At 38.3% G+C, this 24,293-nt stretch overlaps 1 protein-coding gene across 1 annotated transcript in view; it reads right to left on the bottom strand.

The window, feature by feature from the left end:
- cdh7a (cadherin 7a) overlaps positions 1 to 20,323 on the bottom strand; it is an 83,127-nt gene extending 62,804 nt beyond the window's left edge. Inside the window, exons 1-2 of the mRNA XM_065276385.1 lie at positions 19,544 to 20,323; positions 13,727 to 14,176 (exon numbers count right to left, since the gene is read on the bottom strand). Of these exons, the coding sequence (XP_065132457.1) occupies positions 13,727 to 13,969 (243 nt within the window). The 5' untranslated portion in view covers positions 13,970 to 14,176; positions 19,544 to 20,323. The remainder of the gene's footprint in view (positions 1 to 13,726; positions 14,177 to 19,543) is intronic.
- Between the last annotated feature and the right edge of the window lie 3,970 nt (positions 20,324 to 24,293).

Raw genomic sequence — 24,293 nt, 5'->3', positions numbered from 1 at the left:
CATCTTCTCAACCTGTATATGAACTTGGACATTTTTGCCAACAAATTTCATTGACGTTCATCTTTACTTTTCGCTACTTTTCTCTTTTGAGATCCGCTTTCGTATTTTAGAGACATCTCATGAACTCGTCCATTTGACCAAATGACGCAGTTTGCTTATTAAGCATACAAAACAAGCAGGCCAATTACTGGACACCTTCAGAAATGTTAAGCAATAACTGATATTTTTATTGAATAGACAACATTTTTAATAATGCTCACTAATGATCATTGATTGCAGGGTTCAGTAAGTGAGAGATTTTCTTGCGCAGGAACTGCATTCACGCACGGACATTCAAAGTAAAGCGATGAGGTGTAATTTTAAAGGGACTAAAAACTTATTATGCGGTGGTTATTTTTTTTTCCGGCATCACTGCCCCCCCCCCATATTTTACAAGAATAAATAAGGATATTTATTAGAAATAATTTGTAAGTTAAAATCTTATTTTATTTGATGTATAGGCTTAACCTAAATTATATCTGTACATTTTACACAAAAATATCTGTTAAATTTGGAGACAAACCAAAATAAATGACAACAAATTATTTCTAATATATATCTAAAATCACCAACTGCAGTGCCGGCGCCAGCCGAGCGCTGATGAGGGGGCGTCTAAAATACCAGAGGGGGCGATCACATGAATTCATATAATTCCCCCAGCTAGAAAATACATAGGTTTGGTACATTAAGTTTTAAAGTGTTATAAACAAACATCTCTGTAATACAACCACAAAAACTACAGCTATAGTGAGGAACGTACAGAGCTCTGAACAATACAACAACAACAACAACAAAAAAACGCATACCTAACGTCACATAGCACAACACTACTCATTAGAAGTTCAGACCCAGAGGTAGAAATAAATTTTACATAATGGTGGGGGGCAGTGTTGGCAAATAGAGTTGATGGTTTTCAGCCCAAAAACGGTCCAAACGCAACATTTTGGTTCAATTTGATCATATAACGTAGTTATTTTAACTGCCACAAGTAATGCACCATAAGCTAGCGATTAAGCAGCTAGAGAACCACAATAGCAAAATGACAATAACTCGTTTACATATACAGCTATGCTGTAGGATAGGCTAATTCAAATTCTTTAATTATAAATTTAACAATGTCTGTTTTTTATCTATTTACTCCTGATAAACAGGTGTGTGAGAGAGAGAGATCGTACAGGCTTACCTTTAACGTTAAATGCAGAACAATAATAGGCTGTCGGTTGTACGTTGACTTGCAAGGATGCTGAAGAACATGAACATCTGAACTTTTCAAAACTATGTACAGTCTGGCTGAAGTTCATGGTGCCCGAATTGACTTAATGACAGCCGAACATTTGGATCTTTGCACCTGAAATGCTCCGATAATTCATCCACGCCACGGCAATCCGGAGTCCGGTTTGTAGAACTTCCAATGCTATTTTCCATATATCCATTGCTACAGGGCAGGCCCAGGTCACTCTCACACTCCTGTCTGTAAATTTTTATATAATTTCCCACTTCGACATCTTGATTTCCCTCTGAGACTCAGAACGCGGGCTCATTGTCGGCGTGCCTCAAGCCGTCAACACAAACTTGTTCAACTTCAGGCGGGGCTGCAAGAACCAACAACCACATGACGTCAAAGTACCGCGAGAACGATTCGAGAAATCATACTAAGGGTCGTTTCGTCTCGCTCTCGCGGCATTTTGACGTCTTCGCCTGATGAATTCGATAGGCTACACATGAGTGGGCGTGTGTCACGGTAGAATACATGCACACTTGTTTTTTTGTTTTGTTAAATAATTAGACTTTAAAATTCACTTTAGGAAGACAATACACAAGGCAAACGTGATTTTTAAATAGCGCATTTTATCATTAAAATCCCATTCAACATTAATGGTGATCTGAGGGGGCGGGATAGTGCCAGTGAGGGGGCAACGCCCCCTCACGCCCCCTCGTGGTGGCGGCCCTGACCTACTGACATTAAGAGATTTTATTACATTTCTTTAGTCTTTTATTTTAGTGATATTTATAAAGCCACTGAATTATTTCTTACAGTGTAGTTTAGGTGTTATAACATTGTATATGACATATTACTTTATTACAAAACATAATGTCTTCCGTTGTGTCACATCACTGTAATATGCCTCCCTTTTTGATCATAAAAAGCTTGATTTTTCGTTTGCTTTTATTGTAAATTTATGTGATGCATTAGAACAAATTCTGACAAAAACAAACCCAAAATAATGAAAACGCAGGCTACCCAATAACAAATTATTTAACTACTTAACTATTTTCTTTTTACTGTTTATACTTTGACTGAGGCATTTGCCTTATGTTTTAGGGTTAAAATCGCTAAATGTTTAAGGCTTGCCAAAAAGATGCCGTTATACAGTACATAAAATATACCATACGGTTACCAGAATTAATGTGCATTTTAAAGTAATTACCGTGTGATTAAAAAGATGTCTATTAATATGAACGTTATGGGCCAGATCCGCGCTCATCTTGAGTTCTCGTCTTGGCTGGCGTCATCTCTCCGCAGGTGATGGCTTCATAAGAGGCTGGATCTCTATCTATATACTTTTGAAAAGAGAACCTAAGCATTCATTCAGCATTCCTTTCTTTGGTTAAAAGAATAAGGTCGATTTTTCTATTATAAAAATAGTCTAGGCTAGCATGCAAGTGGAGGGTATACAGTATAAGTAAAATAATCGTATGGGCAATCATGTTTAATTAACAATCAAAAACGCATCCACAATGGCCACAGTACAGCAAGCAGGCTTAGCTCAGCTGTTACATGATGTATTAAAGCAATACGGATTTCCTTTTAATTCATCGGTTATCAGCAACAGATTCGTTTTCCCAAATTGAAAGGACATACCTTAGAATAATAATACAAAAGAGCGGAAATGTATTGTCGGGGCTCACGCCTTTAGCTACTTTAACCGGCTGCTTTCGCGGCTCACGTACGCAGTCCGTTCGGCTACCGCAACCAGCGGTAAACAGTTCAACACAGTTACAAATACAAGAGTAAACAGATGTTTAAAATCTTATTATTTAATAAAGAAATTGAAGAAAATGTGTTTATTGGTTTGTTAAGTGGCGTTAATTGACCTATTTGTGGCCAGAGAGCCGTGCATCCTGTTTGCGTATCCTGTGCGCTTTCGTCATTGGCGGAGAAGTCGGTCAATCCCACCTTTCCAGTAAATACGACTTGTGATTGGACTGTACGTCAGCAGACAGCAAAGCATTGTCCAAGAGCAGAAGGCCCTCCCTCCACGCTTTTTTTAAGTTGTGAGGTTGCGAGGCTTCATTTTCGCTCAGTCTGAGTTTCAGAGTTTCAGAGCAGAGCTGCGTGACAACGCTGCCACAAATCACATGAGTCGCAAGCTCGCAACGTTTTGGGCGTATCTCCGCAAAGTGGGTGTTGTAAACTTAGCTCTGAAAAAATAGTCTGCAAAGGAGTGCAAATGTAATGTAATGTATTAAGTTTCGCCCTTTCAAACCTCAGTTTTCAGAGTTTCAAAACTTTTTTTAACCTATTTGCACACCAGTTTTCAGATCACCATTTACAAGGTTTCAAACTTGGAAAACAAACTATACAGTGGGAGAACACTGACAAATTTGAAACTCTGAAAAATTGTTTGCGCAACATCGTAAAAAAGATGTTGCGGTTCCGAAAAAGGAAATCTCAAAAACAACATAATGTTTGCAGATATATATATTTTTTTTTACATTTTGCAAGCTTGCAAATCTTATTTTTCAATGTTGCAAAACTTTTTTTGTAAGATTTTGAGTTTTCGAACACTAAATTTCAACCTTTCAGAGCTTTATTTTCAGTTTTGAATCCTGGCAGGATTTAAATCCCATAAAATTCAAGCTTATAATGAAAGCAAATGGCTGAATTTGTGAGAAAAGGCAGTTATTTGTACCTGATAGCTTTTTACATATTGGACCTATTCGCCTGTGCCTTTTCAGTACTCTCTTATGGTGTGAAATCCTTTTCCATGTTGTAATATTTCACCTGAATCAACACCTGCAGACTGCTATATAAATGCAAATGGTATTTTATTGTGTTGTGGGGCTGCTTTTCGCTGAAGACGTGCGAGGTTCATCTCGTCCTCATTGAGGATTCCTCATAGAGGAATCTTTATTCCCCGTCATTAGATTCGGTGTTGTCGGCTCATATCGCTCTTCTTATGTGAAAGACTGCCAGATTGTATTAAAAAGCACCTCTGTGACTAGACACCCTCAATGCCCTTAGTCTTAATTATCTGAAAAGACATGATTCCCTTCTTCACATCCTCCATTTGCGCGTAAAACAATATGAATGCGCGTAGATCGCTGTGTATGTATGTGTGTGTGTGCCGATTGGCAGAAGGTCTCGGGCCGTGACTGCCAACCCAATGACTTTCATCTGCACCGATGACAAATGGCTGTGGCATGGACCAGTGCGGGCTGGAAGCAGATGAAAAAGCATCTCCTCTCGCATTGCATTTAATTACCCAGCATATGTTAGAAATCACTCCAAAGAGGATATGGGGAATGCTTGTTGATCCACAACATGAAAAGAGCTCTTTCTCTTTCTGTTTCATTTTGTTTAATTCGGCTTGCGCAAATCATTGATGTGGTGGGAGGGCGTGCGCAGTGGAGAGCATGCTTAATCTGCTTGGCCCGGCTGACGAAAGCCTCCCGGCGGCCAAATGGTAGAAAAGTGTGGATCTCTCACCCCCGCTTAAGGGAGTTCCACCGGCACCCCTAGTCTGTCTCTCATTAAGCGAACATTAGGAAGGTACGTGCAATGTTGGAAAAGAAAATGTAAATGGGTTACGACGGAAGTCAGCTTGGGACTGCTCCACGCCCCTTGATATTAAATAGGTTTCACCATCAAAGGATCCCTTCCAATTAGGGCTGGATTCAAAGGTGTTTTCTCTGTGAATATGGGTGGAATACGATCGGACACTCGACACCCAACAGAGGGATTCCAGCTGACAGGCCTAGCACATCTTATGAAGCTCAAAGACCAGAATGGTGGTACAGCAAGCATCTGAGAGGTCCCGATACAGTAACACATAATCAGAAATATATTCCTGTGTTTTTCTGAACCAGAGGCTAGATCTTTAATGATGTGCCAGGATAAAAGTCTAGGTAACTTAGTGCAACGGAACTATTAACAACACCGGACACTTGTTTATGCTTATCCTGACGTGAAATAGCCTGGAAGTGCTGTAATGAATGTGTACTTTCAGCGGAGACACCGGGGTCATTTCTAATAATTGTTGATATTACTGAACCCACCCCAGAGACACGGATATGCATTATTCATCGTGCTCTCTGTGACATCTCTTCATTTGAGCATTTTATTCAAGCTGGACCTATCATATCCATATTCATCAGGCTGCAAAGAGGTCACCGTGGGCAATAATCCCAGTAGCTGATGGTACGAGATCAAGATGGCACAGACATATTCATTAAATTCATTCTGGTATAATTTCACAGATAATAATGGACGAGTAGATTGGAGCGCTATATTTCCACTGAATGTTTGGTTAAGAATAGGCTTCTCTTTGTGTTGCCCTGGCCTTTCCCTGCTCACGGTAATAAAAAAGAGTGACAATCGATGCAGCGTGAAAACCAAGAGTAGAAAAGTGTTGATTAGAGATGGAAATTGAAGGTTGTCTTTGTTTCTTGCAAAAGTGTTCTAAAAAACAAAGATTTAAACAGTTGTACTGGATATAATTGAGACAGCAGGAGACCGAATGTGAAAAACTTTTATATTAGGTTCAAATTAGGCTATGAAGTCAGTCTTCCATCTTTCCGGAGTCTTAGCAGTAACATTCGAAAATGTTTTGTACATCTTACTTGCTGTCATTCAATTATAAATATATTAGCGCTGTCGATTAACATTTTAAATTGAATAAATTACATGCCAATCAATGAAACAAAATCTGTTATTGAAGATTACTTCAAAACATTGCATTATTGTGGCATAAGAATAAAGCAATAAAGTTTACATTTGAAAAGGTTTAGATGCAAAACCCTCTAAATGCGTCTGGCATATTTTCTTGTAAATGAGCACTTTTTTCAGGCTCTTATATTTAGGTAGCCTGGCTAACACCAGACCAGTCTCATAGAGAATGAGGCGTGGTCTGGGACCACATGCTCATTTTCTCGTATTTGAGGCGTGGTTTACGAATGGCCAGAGCCGTTTATTGAATGTCTATCGAATGCGTCTGTACGTAGCTCATAGCCAATCATTTCAATTATATCAGATGACGTATTTAGAGCGACATCAATTCAAACGTAAACGACTTTTATCCGTTCGTGTGCACACAACTGAAAGCTATGCAACTAAACCAGTAGCTGTGTACAGTATTGTATTGAAAAGCAACACATTTTAGTGGCACTGTGACAACCATAGTACAGGCATAATGATAAAATACCACTTATAAGTTAATTGTACTTCGTCAACGACGATGCCTAGCAGGTTGGTCCTCTAAAACTCTGTGGCTATCATGTCTTGCCATATCCAAACATACTTCTTGGATATGAAATTGTTTAATGCCAAAAGTTGCTCCATTTTTTTAAATAAACTTGCATTCAAGACTACTTAAGCACTATCTAAGGCTGCAATAAAAAGAAAATGTGGCGTCTGTTGCCGTGTTATAACAAATAACAAAACTGTTTCAGTGTGTCGCATAGACGTCGTCATCGTCTTGCTGCGCCCTCCACATTCTGTGATTGGTTCTCTCATTCAGGGGCAAAAAAGGGCCATAGTTTCCATGCTAGACTTGCAGCATGAATAAATTTGTCACTTTAGTCATTTCATTGATATTTAACTAAATTGACTATCTTTTGCTGCAAAACCCTCTATGTGCAAGCAAGCTTTTTTAAAGCTTTTAAAATCTACTTCTTTGGACAAGACATAGACATAAACAGTTGTAAAATCACTAGAAAAAGTTGCACTAGTGACAGCGTTTGTACCTTTATTTCTGACATTGTAGCATGTACAGCTCATTTTGTCTGTATGAATTTAACAGCTGTCTCTAGGCTATTGTAAATGAGCGTCCAGCTCATGTCGAATGCAACTTCTACATTTCCCATTACTGTTAATGGAGGGTTTTATACTACTGTATTTTACTTATGCTTTAGTCTAATCCATAAGCACAGTCAGGACTAAAGTTGTTTAAATGTATTTATATATTTAGATCAAGCAATGCATTCTTATGTCTGTAAGTCCCATTTAATTACCATATTAAATTGCTGATATTTATGCTTTTAACTATATAAATAATAATTATAAGCATTTTATTGCCCCTCAGCCTTCAAGCTCTTAAAATATTGGTATAAGCATAGGCCATTTAAAAACTTGTGTAAGTCATCTACGACTCATAAATGTATTGTTTAGCCAGTAATATCTGGTTTAATAAGGCAGGCGGCACGACGAGAAAGAGAATATGAAAATTTATATGAGATCTCCCGATAATAAAGTTCTTGGTGAGGATCCTGTCATTTATGTCTGTGTTATGCTAACCTCATAGCCATTCTGATGAATAACACCATATTTCCCACCCACTTGTGATCAAATGATGGATGACCACATAAAAGCCATGACTGAAAGAAGACGGTTAATGCAAACCAACGACCATAATACAGAATGCAAGTGAGATAGTCCATTCCCTTCACGGCGAACTGTACATTACTCTGCCCATCATTCAATGCGGGGGAAACATTTGTGTTCAGTCATTTCTATTTTGCCTGGATCCCTCGGAGCAGAGTGAATTGGAGTTGAGCCAAAATCTAATAACGTTCAACCTGGCTGTCAGGGTTTGAGCGTGTGATGGTAGAGGGATGTGTGTGTGTGGTTTTGCGTCTGAGAGATAATGTATTGTAAAAGCCAAGGATAGTATAACAGGTGGCATGTTGGAGTGTCTGGCTCATTATCTTTAAAAGGAGAAAGTGTTTGGCTGCGTTTGCGTGTAGCATTGAGCTAACTACTAACAAGTCTGAGTGTATAAAGCAATCACGTCGCTAGTGAACTGAAGCCAATACATAAAAGAACAGTAGCTTTTTGTCCTTTGTGCGTTAAGGCTTTTTTTCTCTATGTGCAAGAAGCCATTTAGACTCATTTAGTTCAAAGCAGAACTGTAAAATCATATCAAAGAGGTTTGATCAAACAGTATGTGCAATATTTATTAAACACATGATCGTCCACATGCGAAAGTGATTTGATCAAGCAACGCCTCAAACATTCATAAACCATTTGCATCAGGCATCAATAAAAAGAAAACTGACTACCTAAAGCCCTTAAAAGCCTAAGCCCAGCTTGAAACCATGTCAATTGGTATTCTCTCACTTGAAATCTGTGTAGACGAGTATTAAAGAGAGCTCTAACAATAATGGCCATAAAATGAAACCCCATTTTATGGCCATTATTGTTAGAGCTCTCTTTAATACTACTTAACTACTGATTAAAATCACAAAGTTAACATATCTGATGTATACAGGCAGACAGTAGGCGTACATTATATGCGGCCAATTAAGGAGACTGATTGACATATTATTACAAGTACAGATAAATCTGCCTTATACAGTAAAAAACATGAAGAGCACTAGGCATGAGCAAGTGATATCATCTGTCACTTCATTGTGCAATAATGAGGTAGTGCTACATAAAACATCAGTTCAAAAACTGTGATAAACATTCAGGTGTTTTAGTACTTTGTTACAGCAGCAAAGCAACCATGTTACAGCAGCAAAGTCCTTGATTATTACACCAGAATGAGAGTATAGTTCCTAGCCATATCTGCCTAGAAAATCGCAACTTTTAATTTTCTGTCGGTCTTAGACACAATGGAAGAAGAGTCAAGTTTTAAATAGGAAAAATATCCAAACTCTTTGGTTATTTTTAGCGTGATGCTAATGGTCTAATCAGATTTAATGGATTGTGCTAAGCTATGCTAAAAGTGTCTAAACTAGTGTCTCTTTAAAGGAGACATTTCACAAGACTTTTTAAGATGCCAAATAAATCTTTGGTGTCCCCAGAGTATGTATGTGAAGTTCTAGCTCAAAATATAGATAATTTATTATAACATGTTCAAATTACCACTTAAGGTGTGAGCAAAAATGTGCCGTTTTTGGGTGTGTCCTTCTGACATCACAAGGGGAGACAAATTTCAATGACCTATTTTTTCACATGCTTACAGAGAATGGTTTACCAAAACTAAATTACTGGGTTGTTCTTTTTCACATTTTTAGGTTAAAGCACTTAAACGTAGAAAAAGTCAGATTCTCATGATATGTCCCCTTCAATGTTTTCGTTTTTCAGCCCACTCAGGTCATTTTCTGCTGCTTTTCCCTGTCAGCAAATTGTTTATTCTTGTTTTAAACTTAATTCTAAAAAATATTATAAGGTCCATGCTTAAAACAGAAATATGGCAATAGGGAAAGAATTAATCAATAAATTATTTAGTTTCTAAAAAGAAGTCATATTTATTTTGCTTATCTTACTGAAAAAGTTATATTAAAATAATTTAAAATGTACAGTTGCCGCAAAAAGTTGGCCAACTCATTTTACACTGTGTGAAGCGTTTTTGTCTTTTGACTTTCTCCTTATTGCCTCTCTGTTTCCGGATGCCTAATTTAATGCCCAAATTGTAAATAAAATGTTGATCCATGCAACAACCAAATGTTCTACTTTGCTCAATCAATGTATAGATTGAGAAAAAGTATAGACAAGGTAAAGTTATGAAAGTATCAATGTTTTCATAGTATAGTGCAGTACATCAAGCTCCAAGACCATGAAAATTTGATTAATTGTTAAATGACCCCTTTAAAAAATAGAAACGGTAAATTCACATTTTAATTTTCTGCCTTCTGTCACAAAACTACTTCTGCTAAGTAGCTTTTCGGGCCTCAGCAAGAGTCTGGCTTGAAAGCGTCTATAAGCATTGTCCATGCACAATAGGTAGTCATGTTTAATAAGTGTCACACGTTAAGCAGAAGCTGTGATCATGTGCAGCTCTTGGAATCTGAGGCAGAATGCATTGCCAGATACTCCAAAGGAATAAGTCTGCACAGCCGGACAGCTCTTTTTGCTTCCGGGCACACAAACTGAATTATCTAAATAAACATGTCACCTCAGTTAACAGGCAGTCACTGGATGAATTTTAACACTGTAGCGTGGCACTAAGCATAGGACAGGTACACTATGCTGCGGCAGACTGCCATCTACAAAACCTTCTTAAAGTCAAGGTTGTCGAGGAGTTGCAGCAGATATACTGTAGATGTCATGAGAAATTACCTCAATGACCTCAACCACTGCACATGCATTTTTACACCAAGCATAGTTCAATTGTAAAGCCAAGCACTTACTACAAGACTGGACCTTGTCATCCTGTGCATAAAGTATGTCATTTTCTTGTATTTTTGTCTTATTGGTGAAGATGCAGCAATTACAGGAACGTTTTCACTGACATAAGCTATGATCTTGAAATAGATTCGCCCACAAATTTATGTACATACAGTAGCACCACGAAAGTCTGCTTGAAAACATGTCTGCAAACAACATGAAAGAGAAACATGTGGCTGTTTTTGCACTTATTTGCACAGACTGGACAAAAGTAAAAATTGGATGAGATGTGTGGTTAGGCACGAGTTTGATGTGGATTTTTTGGCTCCCAGTTTGATGTCGAAAGATTGAGGTTTGCCATTGCACTTACAACTTGTCATACAGTAGATGGACACGTGCTGTAAGTTGCTGTGTTTTTGCAAATTTCAAAGATCAACAAGCTTCAGTTTTTTCATGTCAGCAAGGCTTATGACATTAAAGGAACACGCCGACTTTTTGGGACTTTAGCTAATTCACCGTATCCCCCAGAGTTAGATAAGTCCATACATACCCTTTTCATCTCTTTTCAACTCTGTCTGACACACCCACCACTAGCCTAGCTTAGCACAAAGACTAAAAGTAAATGGCTCCAGCTAGCATACTGCTCCCAATAAGTAAGGGCCGCACTTTGCATATAAAACGTATTTATTGCACAGATGCTTTTCGGCTTAGCACCTTCCTCAGTGCAGTGTGCTTAGCCGAAACACATCCGTGCAATAAAAACATTTTATATGCAAAGTGTGGCCCTTCCTTCTTTGAGATTATTATATGTTTGGTCAAGCACTCTCATAACACAAATAAGAAATTGAGTGAAGCCTGCTCCTACAACACAATTGCTCCCAATAAGTGACAAAATAACACCAACAGTTTCCTATTTTTATGTTGTCTACCCAAGTAGCAGTGCTTTGCCTTCTGAGAAAATAGTTCCCAGTATGTATACGGTTAAAAGATGGCTGTTTCTCATATGACCTTGTTATTTTTACACTGTGACTTAGAAAAAATGTTGGCATTATTTTATCACTTATTGGGAGCAGTATGCTAGCTGGAGTCAATTACTTCCGGTCTTTGTGCTAAGCTAGGATAACGGTGGGTGTGTCAGACAGAGTTATGAGACACACGGAGATGAAAAGGGAATGTATGGACTTATCTAACTCTAGAGTATACGATGAATGAGCTAAAGTCCCAAAAAGTCGACTTGTTCCTTTAAGACCTGTGGCCGGTTGAATAATCACCTAAAACTAGTTTTAAAAGTGAATCATGTATTTTTTTCTTCACGATTGATTATGATTAAGTATGTTACATGAAAAAGTATATTGGTTTAATTTAAATATAAATAGTAAGACTAATTAGCCCCAAACTAATTGCTAGTTGATCAGACTAGTGCTTATGACACAGTCTTAACTTCACGGCTATGTTTATGGAACCTGCACCTGGTTTCACAGACAAGGCTTGCTTAGCTAAAACCAGGACTAGGTCTTAGTTAAATTTAGGGATGGGACGATTTTCCGTTTCACGATTAACCATGATAAAATGTCCTGATGGTTGGTATTATCGTTTAAAGGGGAAGTCCAATCTAGACATTTTAGCCTGTTTATCACGGGTAATTTATGTCCACTTTGCATTATACATGAGGAAAAATAAATAAATTTGCACGATTTCGATTATTAGATTGATAGTGTGTTGAAGCGGAATTTTCGTAACGGTCTTTAATGGACACAATTAACCAGAATGCACTGCGCGAAACTGAGTCATTAGCTCCACCCACTAACCACTGTTCGATGCAGTCGTCAGGTTTGTTTGACTTCATGCGGGGCCGCAGGAACCGACAGCTGGATGACGTCAAGGTTCCGCGAAAGGGATTTAAAAGCAAACTCCTCCGTATGATTTCGCGAATCGCTCTCGCGGTACTTTGACGTCATCCCGCTGTCGATTCTTGCAACGCCACATGAAGTTGAACAAGCCTAATAACTTCTTTTACCGCTCAACTAGCTCTCAAATCAACTCAAGTCAACTTGAAGTTAGCCGGCAGACGAACCCATCCAAAGAGTAACTCCGCTTTAACCGTCTCTGAGGGGGAAATCACCAAAGCCCTCGATAAAAGATGACTAGAACCTGTGCAGTATGTGGATGTAAGGACAACAAATTCAGGCCACCGGGAGTTTTTATTGTTGACATCAACGCGACCCTCAGCTGACCCACCACTACACTACTTTGAATATGCAGCCAGCACTTTCGTCAGGAAGATTTTGAGTACTGTTTTCAGCCCAGTTTTTCCGCGGACTCAGGTAATGTAAAATTGTTAAAATATCTAAAACATAATTTGGCTTAGTTGTTGCTTGTTTTGTGTAACTACGGCAAACATACTACGTAGAAAGTTATTATCATGTTGTTGTTATTATAAACACGAGCAAAGCAAGCTAACGTTAGCTCCTGTGCAGCTGTCAATCAAAAACGTTATAATCTACTGTCAATCATCTCGCCTCAAGACCCGCCTCCATTTAGAACATTCAGAATGAATGTAGTCGTGCATTTTTCTTCCGGTGATTTGATGACGCGTCAAATCACCGTTACTGTAGCAGTTAAAAGCTTTAATTTTTTATATGGAGTTAGTACATTTGATGGCAGCACAATCAACTACATATATGGCATGAAATATAGTGTTGGAGCATAATGTTGTTTTAGGGTGGACTTCCGCTTTAAATTGTAATTATTATTACAACCGTGTTTGAGTACCGTGATTTTGAACAGTCGTGGTAAATCCTATATAGCCAGAATCAGTTTGACGCAGGCGCGCATATGCAACATAGTATTTTGCACAAGAAGGCATTTAAGGGATAATGTATTGTATTCATTTACAGTAAACTTATTAGACAGATTGATTTATTTATTTATTTACCCCAGAAATAATTTCAGGGACATGAAATATTAAATTGTGATTTTCAAAAATAAAACTTTAAAAAAAAATTCAGTGTGTGTATCAGTTCTTTTGAACATTTCCAACTCATTTTAACAAAACCATGATAATATTCATATAGTAATAACTATAATCATGATATGAAATTTTCATACCGTCCCATCCCTAGTTAAATTCGTTTTTTTATAAACATACTTTAGGAAAATACAGTAGTTTGTGTATCTTGATACAAATCAATGCACTGGCATATTTTAACATCAGTCAGTGCAAGTTATTTCAGTTGAGACAGCTCAAACATGTGTTTTAGTAGGACTATCCTTAAGCTGTGTCTGTGATACCAGGGGTACGATAATACTTTATTAATCCTTTTAGACACTATTAATGGAAATAACAAGCTTTACCTTGCCCACATAAAGCGGTTCATCTCCTGTGAACTCCTCCAGGACGAAGAACTGATTCCACACCCAGTTTCTTTTGTGTCTGCGAAGGGATTCGGCCACACCAGCTCCAAAGGGCCTCTGAGAAGCCGAGCGGAGAGGAATTGAGTTCAGTGTCATCCCCCGGCAGCCCACGTCCCAATGGGCCAACAACAAGATAGTCATTAAAGTTAGTCCACTCCACACCGCAGAGCCTCTCTGCATCATTTGGATGAAGTACAAAAGTAAAAAAAAGAAAACAAAAAAATACACTCCTCCGTAGTGAATGTGCACTAAAGAACTTGAGGCTCAAAACAAGCTCATGGAAAGCTGCAGACCGCCCTCAGCACTGGATCAGGTAGCACAACAAACCAGACCATCTGACCAGTTATTGATGGCGAAGACCTCAGGAATGAATGATCGTAGCTCTCCAACCTGTGGCGAGAACAGACATCGGAGAGAGGTTGAATATAGAGAGAAACAGAGAGAGAAAATATAGAATAAAGTGTCAGTCAGCCCAGATGCAGGGTTGATTTAATGTCATTTTATATAATACACATTTCACAGCTAAACCTCAGATTAAGACAACATGACTTTTGGCATTTTGGAAACAGCCATCTATGATGGCAAAGCAGGTGCTGGGAGATGGCAACAGGTGAGCAAAACGGACATGCAGTTCCTCTGGATGAGTATTTGACAGCGCTGCTGAAAGTGGAGCACATTAATCTTCCGGCCTGAGAGACGGCTGAAGGAAGATGGAGAGGTAGAGAGAGGGATAAAGGAAAAGCTCCTATACAAAGATATGGAGAAATAAAGCAAATATATACCAAGTCCTCACACAGGGGAAGGTGGCTCAATTGTCATATCTGACTTCAATATATTGAACATTAAATACAGCATAATATACGACCAATTTAGTACAGATACTATCTATTGCATGTCATGTTTTGCTTTATTTCTCCAGGCCTGCCTGGGTTTTAGTCTTTTATCTTACTCCCTAATCGAATGCATTTACTTCAGGCCAACCTGGGTTTTAGTCTTCTACGTTTAAAGCTGAGATCCAGCTACTGAGCCATATCACAATCCTCATGGTCTAAATTGCAAGAACTAAAATGTAAAAGTATGCACTCTAAGTCGAAGTGACAAAATTCCAGGCACTAAGGGGTCCCCGGAGCTTCTCGGTCCAAGAGCGCCTTTTAGGTGTTTCTAAAATCCTTTTAAAGTCAAACACTTACAAGTTTGGAAAAAATAGTTCAAAAGGGATTTGGGTAAAGCACACATATGCTCTCTGGAGGAATCTGTCCTTCTAGCAGTTCAAAACCGTCGGCAGCACGATTCACGGACCAACAGCTTATTTTGATGTTGAAGCGGATGTTAAAATCTCCACGGAAATCCGTCGTTGTCCGAGAAAAAAGAGATCTGACCCAAGCTTTGCAGATAGCAGAAAGGCATTTTGGTTTAAAATTCATGAAGTGTGTAATTCAAAATGCAAAAATGTGTGATAATTGCTGCATATTAGCAAAGTTAATTATATGATCATATGATGATGAATTTGCAGATGGCCTTTAAACAGTGCTGCTATTAAGTATACGAAATCAATATTTAACTTAATATTGGAACATAATAGAGATGTTAAATACTAAGTGTTAAATTATATTCTTCACATCTGTCACATTGAAGATATATGACAGATGCTGCATCAGATGCTGTGCTAAATAATTGCATATTTGAAAGCAGAGCTCTGGAGGTGAATAGAGAAGTGAAACACAAAGCATCCCTCAGGGAAGACATTCCTCACTTGTTTTCCCTCCAAGCTCAAAAGCACTAGCGCTGCTGGAGAAGAACAGAGCGTCTTGAGCTTTTTCTTCACAAGACCACAGTGCCAGGACCCCTCAGTAGGGAAAAGTCTCAGCTAAAGCCTGTAATCTTTATCATAAGCTTCACTTTATAGGGGAATTACAAGTGCTTAGCTACTGATTAGATCTCTATACGTTTGAATAAGTGGATTCAATGAATTTGAAGTAAATGGCTAACACGCATGAAGAAAAACACAGTTACAGCTACATAATCCTCCGCGCGTCTTGATTATCTCCGACCTCCGATGCTTTTCATTGAAGTGCTACATGACACTATTACAGAAGAAAAGAGCTAAGAATCTGGAATGCTAACAGCGTAGCGGAGACTAATAAAGAGAGCTGGAAGGTGAAATGGATCGTTTATCAGGCTTGCATTAAACGTGGCAAACAAGGACACAAGAAACAAACCCTGAGATGTTTTCAATGCAGTGCGTCTGAAGCAATATCTTAAAATATGTTTTCATGACAGGGCATTTTTCAAATGTGCCAAAACTTTTTTGAACGTAAATGTGTGGCTTAATTGAAAACAGTTTCAAAAGGGGACATTTAACTCTTTCGCCGCCAGCATTTTTCATGATTTTCACAAAAGTTTAATGCCTTCCAGAAAATTATCCTTTTAAAATATATAAACATACAATATATGAAATAAAAGAACAGAACCTCTGCTTTCAAACAAAAAAAATCAGTTACATCCTACCTTCATGTGTTCTGTTTTTATCACCTCTCAAATATGTGTAGGTTTCATCAAAAACACCAAATTTTGAGCAAAAAGCTGAGATAATTCCATTTTTGTGAAGGACTTTTGATAGAGATCAGATGCAGAGCGATCTTTAAAACATACACAGACATACCGCTGTTTGCCCTAGGGCAATACTTCCGGTTTTTATAAGTTGCGGTATTGCAGATTGACAAGATAACTCGTCAATGGCGGGGAAAGAGTTAACAAGTCTTAATACGTATAAGTATAACTAAAGTTTTAGCTCAAAATACCATATAGATAATTTATTATAGCATGTCAAAATTGACACTTTGTAGGTGTGAGCAAAAATGTGGGCGTGTCCTTTAAATGCAAATGAGCTAATCTCTGCACTAAATAGGAGTGTTGTGGTTGGATAGTGCAGGTTAGGGGGGGGGGTATTATAATAAGATCCCCTTCTGACATCACAAGGGGGGCCAAATATTAATTATTTTTTCACATGCTTGCAGAGAATGGTTTACCAAAACTAAGTTACTGGGTTGATCTTTTTCACATTTTCTATATTGATAGAAGCATTGGGGACCCAATTATAGCACTTAAACATGAAAAAAGTGAGATTTTCAAAATATGTCCCCTTTAAATCTCACAGACCAAGAGAGCCAACAAGAGCAGCTTGGGAAAACATGTCTGTGACAGACATCCCAACCCGTTCAAAGAATTTAAATAGAGACAGGTAGGGAATGTAATGGATAAAATTAGCTTACGTTATGCTCATGCCATCACATATAACCCAAACAAGTGAATTATTCTGTGACAAACGCACATGTGACATACCAGCAAAATATACTAAATTAGTAACACTTTACTAAAAATTATTGAATCAATAATAAACAGGATCTCTAAAGCATTTATTCATCTTCGTATATAATATTAGAAAAAGTTATATTTGTTAACATTTGTTAAGGCACAATAAATAATAAATATGAATAAATGATACTTGTTTATCATTGTTAGTTCATTAATAATGTTAATGAATTAAACCTTATTGTAAAGTGTTATCTAGTATGTAAAGAGTTAACATTCCCAATCGATCAGTAAACTTGTTGGCCACTCAGTCAGACTGTATCATAGCCTTATACGGTAGCTGATGCTCACTAAAATAGGCCTGTGTGGTGACGTCTTTTTTTTTTAAATAAAGAAAACGAAATGCTCAGGAACACTCGTTTTAAGTGACAGTTTTGGTGTTTTTTATTAATAACTAAAAAAGAAGTTTAAGTTCCATATATTTTAATTCATCAAATAATGGTATTTATTCATTATCAGTATCAAGAAACTATACTCATGTATAGTATCAAAGTCAAAATTTTGGTATCGTGACAACACTACCATGAGTGTACTATATTTGTTTCTCTTCCCACTCCAGCCCCCCGCTAACATTTTCTCTGCCCGAATCTGCTCGCTGTCAGGCTTGGCTGAGGCCCCGGACTTTGTGTTCTGCACAGATCGCCCAAATGGTCTGGGACAGGATGATGAAGTCTCATTACCCCCCCATGCCATCTGACGAGAAAAGCTGAGACTTCAACACAGACCGCCCTCTAAGAGAGCACCCACAGTCACCGCCAGGTATTGAGCTCCAAAACCGATCTTAGCACACTCTCTAGTCATAGCCTCCCCGCAGCGGGATAGCGATTGTGCCGCTCACCAGGGACAGTATGCTCAAACACAGAACAAGCATGACTCCTGGCATCTGGACATCAAACACAGTACAGAGAGGACTGGCAGCATATGGTCTTCTTATTATGGCTGCCCTTCCCTATAAAGTGTCTTGAGGGTAACTTCGACTGGATTATGCAAGGATCTGGGATGGATATAATTGGTTTTGAGCGTGCTAAATGTCGCTCCAGAACATGTAAATTTCGAATGAAGAATTCATGTATTTTAATTGACAATTTCTATTTAATGCTTACAAAAAAACAGTGTTTTACAACTTACTGTATTTTTTTTATTTATTGTTTTTGGGGGGTTAAATATTTTTGTTAATTTACGTACTTTTGTCATAATGCATGCAAATGTAAGTTTTTGCAAACATAATAATACACAACTTTGTTTACATTCACAGGGCATACTATAAAACATACCACAAAGCACTCTAGTTAGTAACCATTAGCAGGACATCATTGTACTTATTAAACATCCATAAAGTGCAATATTACCTAGGACTAAACGTAGAGTTGGAAAGTAACATTATTCAGATTTTGACATAATTTGTAAAGAATGTTGAGAATTTAAACATTTCTGTTATTTTTAGACCCTCACACAATATATTTGGACAGAAAACAATAGCAAATTGGCCTCACGGTTCACGTGATGCGCCACCTAGTGGTCGTCAAGTTCACATTACAGTAAAGTTGAGGTCGACAGGAGCATCACTGTTGTTGGCATTGCAGTGGTGTCCGTGTCCTGACTCGGATTTGTTTGTAGTTGATACCGAGGTGTGAAGAAAAATAATCTCTGTACCTGAGGTAACTGATTTTGTTTTGATATAAGAACACGCAGAATTGTAAAAAAAAAATAAAACAAAAAATACAATCTCTTGGGCAAATACAGACACATTGCATTCGAGCGTTTTCTATGAAATGATTGTTTTTAAGTCTTTACATCAAAACGACATTTCACGGTACAGACGACATTATTTGCATCACAAACTAGACTTTTTGGCAAGGTACCAGCTATTGCTTCCAGGACTGGGAAATGGCACTCGATTAACATGCTGACTGTCAGAGCTCAACTTCTGAACATCGCATCTCATGCTCCTGAGGGAAACGCGCTGCATATTATAACATCACAGGCAGTGAGAGAAACTTTGAAAAGTGTGGCACATGAAATCAGCATCACTCTTGATTTTTATTATCACATTCATTTGAAAACGCTATAACTAAGAAATAGCAGATTAATTGTGGTGTAGCCTACGTTAAAATAACGCAGAGGAAAATAACGGTTCCGTTTCATAAGATGAAAAATGTAAAGAGAAAACGAACGATTCGTTATTCCTCTAGCATTCATCTATCTGACAGATCTGCTTGTCCTTTCCATAAAAAAAATAAAATAGCTGCAAACAACGCCACAACACTCAAATGAACTTTTAGATAGCTAAAATATAATTTTGTTTTTTCTACACATGCACCAGAAATCAATTTAACCGCCAGCTGTCCGTACGGTATTGTACCACAGCATAAATTACACTCGTACCTTATCTTTCCGCTCCTCTGCGTGCTTATAAATTGGAATTGTTTGGAAAATGTAGAAGGACTCCTTCACGTCGTAGCCCGTTCAGACGCTTTCTTCACCCAACAAGTCAATGAAACACGTCGGAAAGCATCCCTGAAGTACAGACGTCTCCGCTCAGCGTGATCGCGCTCAGCAGACTCCGCGCGCGTCTACAACACAGCGGCTACAATAAGCGCTATTGAGAAGACACAGCTGCAGCGAGCCTCAGCCAGAGCGCCGTGCACTGAGGACACACACGCTCACAAAGAGAGCGCGACACTGTCGGCCAGCCGTGAAGCACGCCTCGGGAGCCACAGCGAGTCAGACAAACTCTGGGACTGCAGTGGGTTAAGCCTAACTTATTTTCTCTCGTGAAAGTGTCCACTCTACCCTGACACAGCGAACAAGTCTCTGTTAGCGTGCCACTCTCAAGCATCGATCAGCAGGGACACGCTGCGTCGAGGGGAGGTGCCGATGTCACTCAGCGCGTGGATTTGCTGGCTTTGACTACTCAGTTAGCCAACAAATGACAGAAACTGTTTTTTATTGACAAAAAAGTGTAAGCCTCCTTGGTTCTTCATGTTATATTAGTTTGGACATGTCTTAATTGGCATAAAAAAATACATTAATGCCTTAAGTATTGATAAATACTGTTTAATAATGTATTTACTATTGTATAGTACCTGTACACTGTATATTGAATACACTTTGTTATACACTTTACGTTAGCATTCTGTAGTATTAACTATATTGATAAACCAATACTTTAATATTAGACTGATAAGATTAAAAATAATATACTGTCTAGGAATTTAAGCACAGTTTACCATAGTAAATATTGTAGTATATAGTTTTTATGGGCTCCTCTGCACTCTTACTGAAAATGAAGGATGCATTTCTATTGGTATCACTGCAATAAAGTTCAATTTGTGAACATAAGGCAACTACCTTTAGTGTAGTCACCATGAACAGTGCTTCTACAGCATTAATCTTAATAAATGTTCATTTCAATATTTATTGAAAATATTAAAACTTTTCTTTTTTTAAATGCGTATCTAATTGTAATGCTCAATGAACCAACATAAGCAAATAATGTTTACAATTGTATTTTATTAAAATGATTAATAATGTAAAATATTTTGCTTGTTGTTGGTTCATGTTAGTTCATAAATTAACTAGTGCTAACAAATTGAACCTCATGAAGTACAGTACAGTACCTGTTTGTTGGAGTAATTAAATTATTCTAATTACAATTTTAAATTGCCTGCTGAGATTTCTGACAAAAAGACTGAAGTATGTATAAAACATGAATCAATCACCTGGAATTATTACTTGTTTAACCAATAGGAAAATGTGCTTGTATCTTCCACTTGATTTAAGTCAAATAGCTGCAGGGCTCCTCCGGGAAGCAAAACCCTCAATTCCTCTATGACCTAAAACAAATAAGAGAAACCTTTTTTTCTTAAAGAGAGTCCTCTAATCCAGTCACAAGCATTACTTTATGAAAAAGTTAATTAACTGTTGCTGGCTTATGTCACCATCAACGGATGCTTTCAACAGCGGTGCTGAGCCAGTCAAAATTACACAAATGCAACAACTCCTCAATTATAGTGGGACACTTTATGATGTCACATATAGCCCAGGATTAACTAACATGGGCGACAGCTAGAGCCCTGAGCTTTAGAGCTACTCAGAGACCAATGTTCTTCCATTTAATCCCACATCTGAGAAGAAGCGAGGCAGGGAAAGGGTAGTTCTTTGAAGTATCGAATAGTAGCCCAAATCTCCAATTCGTATGTGAGGGTGAAGTCAAGCTAGATTTAACCAGGAGAGGCTATATTTCAGAATGTTAAGACTGTACTGTGCTATAAAAATTCATTTTTGCTGCTATAGATTTTTCCCAACATGTGGCATTCACACATAGAGCCGCACAGCGCTTGACACTAACGGACATTGTCTGTGTGTGGGAGAGTGCCAGCCTTGTGGTATTGTATTTGCTTAAGTGCACAATATAGCAAGCACATTTAGATAGATAACTGTAAGACAAAAATTTTAAGGGTCACCTCAAAGGTCTTGTGGATAGCACATGAATTCTAACGCACATAATTGTCTTTCGGTTTTCCTTTCCTCAACATACAGTATGACAGATCCAAATAACATAATCAAAAAATCTGATACCTTTCTTACAAGGTCGATTCATCAAGGCCATTCTTTACACCGAATAAAAAATGAAAAAAGTAAAGCGAGCTGTCATGGAAGGTCATTCATACAGTATGCTTAAATCCTATCTGCCAAAATGAATTTCATTCAATATAAAATACAATCCACCTGATAATACAAATTCCACAAGGTAAAACCCATTGTTAAAGTGTTTATAAAGGCTATAGTCACTGAAAATAATATGGTTAATCGACTGGATGGATTGATCTCCTCCATGCTAATAGTCACTTGGAGGTCTCACAACCGCAGTGTTGTGCTGGTAAGAAACTTACTGACTTAAAAGAAAGTATTTTATATTCTCAACTAAATTTATAACTTTCTCCTTGAGGAGTTGTAAGGTTGAAGAAATCTTTAGTGAATCATAACAAAGATTAAAACTGCACTTAAAAGAGTTTAAATAGCGTTTTTCTCATTTAACAAACCACCTCGACCCATTGCATTAACCCTTTTTTATTTTCGATTCTATTCCAATCTGTTCTGTTTAATTCCACTTATGTTTGGTTTGTACCCTCATCAGAGACACACACACAAGAAGCATACGGAGCCATGGAAACCCTTCATCTCCGAAGCTAAGTAACACGGTGAAAATAATGCTTCTCTTGTATCAGCGTAGTAACCGCAGTTCCCTTGCTGAGCTACTTTGGGTTTCCTGATGTGAAGCTCGTATTAGTCCACGTAGGGTGCTTGCACTCGGACAATGGGACTCCATTGAGAGCCCACCCAGTATTTTAGAACAGGTAATGGTTGTAACAATGCCCGCCATGTCAATCAATTATCTCTATTCTTCAAATCTTGCTCACAGGCAGCATAAATTACCCCACATTCTTGACTGATAATAGAGGGTTAGCGCTGATATATTCTGGAAGAACACGTCGAACACATACTGTATGTGCTTTTTGTGCTCGCCTTTGATGCTCACTAGACGGATCCAGATCATTTTCTGGTTTCTGAAAATTATATATTTCACATTGACGAGAGCTATTAACCTTGACACAGATGTTTAATACCATTTACCATATTGTACGGTTTCACATACAGCGTGTCAGTCCATTTGGTTATCACGGAAATATACAACAACAACAACAACAAAAATGACTGAATAAACACTGCAAATTAATTTGACAAGTTTATCAAACTACTTCAACCTTGGCGCATAACGTTATAAAGAGACATGGGGCTATAAACAGCTTTTCTAGCACAAAGTAATAAGTGTGAAAATTTTTAAAAGATGTGTTTATTTGTGTCATTGAGGCTGTCAAGCGGAATGATTATCTGCCCGTCGGAAGCAAAAAATAAGTATTCCCTTTAGAAGTAAATTAGTAAACTTTATAATTAAATGATAATACGCCTCCATTTTTTTGCTAACTGGGGGAAGGGAACATTCACGTGACTCTCATCGGTGCTTGAGAAGTGAATACCAACAGCCAGACCCAACTCTGCTGGCTTTCAAAGCCAGAAAATTGCATCAATCTCCTCCCATGGTTTAAAAAGAAATGGACAACATTGTCACTGCTTCTTTCGTTGGTCTCAATGGTTTTTCTTGCGTTTTTCAATTGCTCTCTCTCCTTGTGGAGGCTGACCGTGTCTTCAATCAATCAGGCCCTTAGTGAAGGGTAGCAGATGTCACCAACACTGGGGCACCAACTCAGTGACCCACCCCCCCGAACCACACACATCTCACTCCTTCATTGATCAGGAGAGGCACAGAGGGAGAGGGTGGATTTTAAGATGGGAGCCTTTGTGTGTCTTTAGTTTCATCTCTTGAGGGGTGTGTTTGTGCACATGCTTCAGCAGTCGTGCTGAAAGACAAGGGGCTACGTCTTGCTCTCATTCACACGGTTCAGCCTGCCATCATGCTTGCGCGGATCTGAACAAATGCTTCTCTTTAACCACTCGGTCTGTTTCAGCAGCTTCTTTTCTTCAAACAGATGTGCTGTGACCAATCAGAGTACCACTGAGGGTGTGAACATATTTAGCTTCTGTTTCAATGGGGATGGAGCCATTCAGGGCGCTTTTAAACGCACTTTGAGTCACTTCAACAAAGTACCATGGGATTGGATTTGATACAGTCAATATTGAAGCATGTTGTACATTTGGGCTACGGGATAGTTTGATTGTCAGGGATACAATGAAGTGACCATCTCTACATGACACGGAGGAGGTTATAGAGATTACAAAGATACACCTAATTAGAGCATGAAAATCCAATTTTAAGGGGAGATTTGGAAGAAAAGTCAGGATGAAAAGAAACAAGACTAGATTAGTGTAGGACTAGAAACGGTTAATATATGAGAAAACCCCCAGGAATCCCATTGATCAATTTTGGATCTAGCTAATCGTATCAGTTGTAGATCGCTCCCACCCACAAACCCCCAACCGAAAAAGGAAACACAAAGATAAAACGGGTGTTTATCTATGTCAGGCAACACGACACGTCTGCTTTGCTGCTAAAGTGTCTCTCCAGAAGCCTGTCTGCCTACATCAGTAACAAGATTGTTTTGAGTAAACACTC

The sequence above is a fragment of the Paramisgurnus dabryanus genome, chromosome 6 (genome assembly GCF_030506205.2).
Source record: "Paramisgurnus dabryanus chromosome 6, PD_genome_1.1, whole genome shotgun sequence".
NCBI lineage: Eukaryota > Metazoa > Chordata > Actinopteri > Cypriniformes > Cobitidae > Paramisgurnus > Paramisgurnus dabryanus.
Note: the sequence above shows the minus strand (reverse complement) of the source record. Positions and strands in the feature narration are given on the sequence as shown.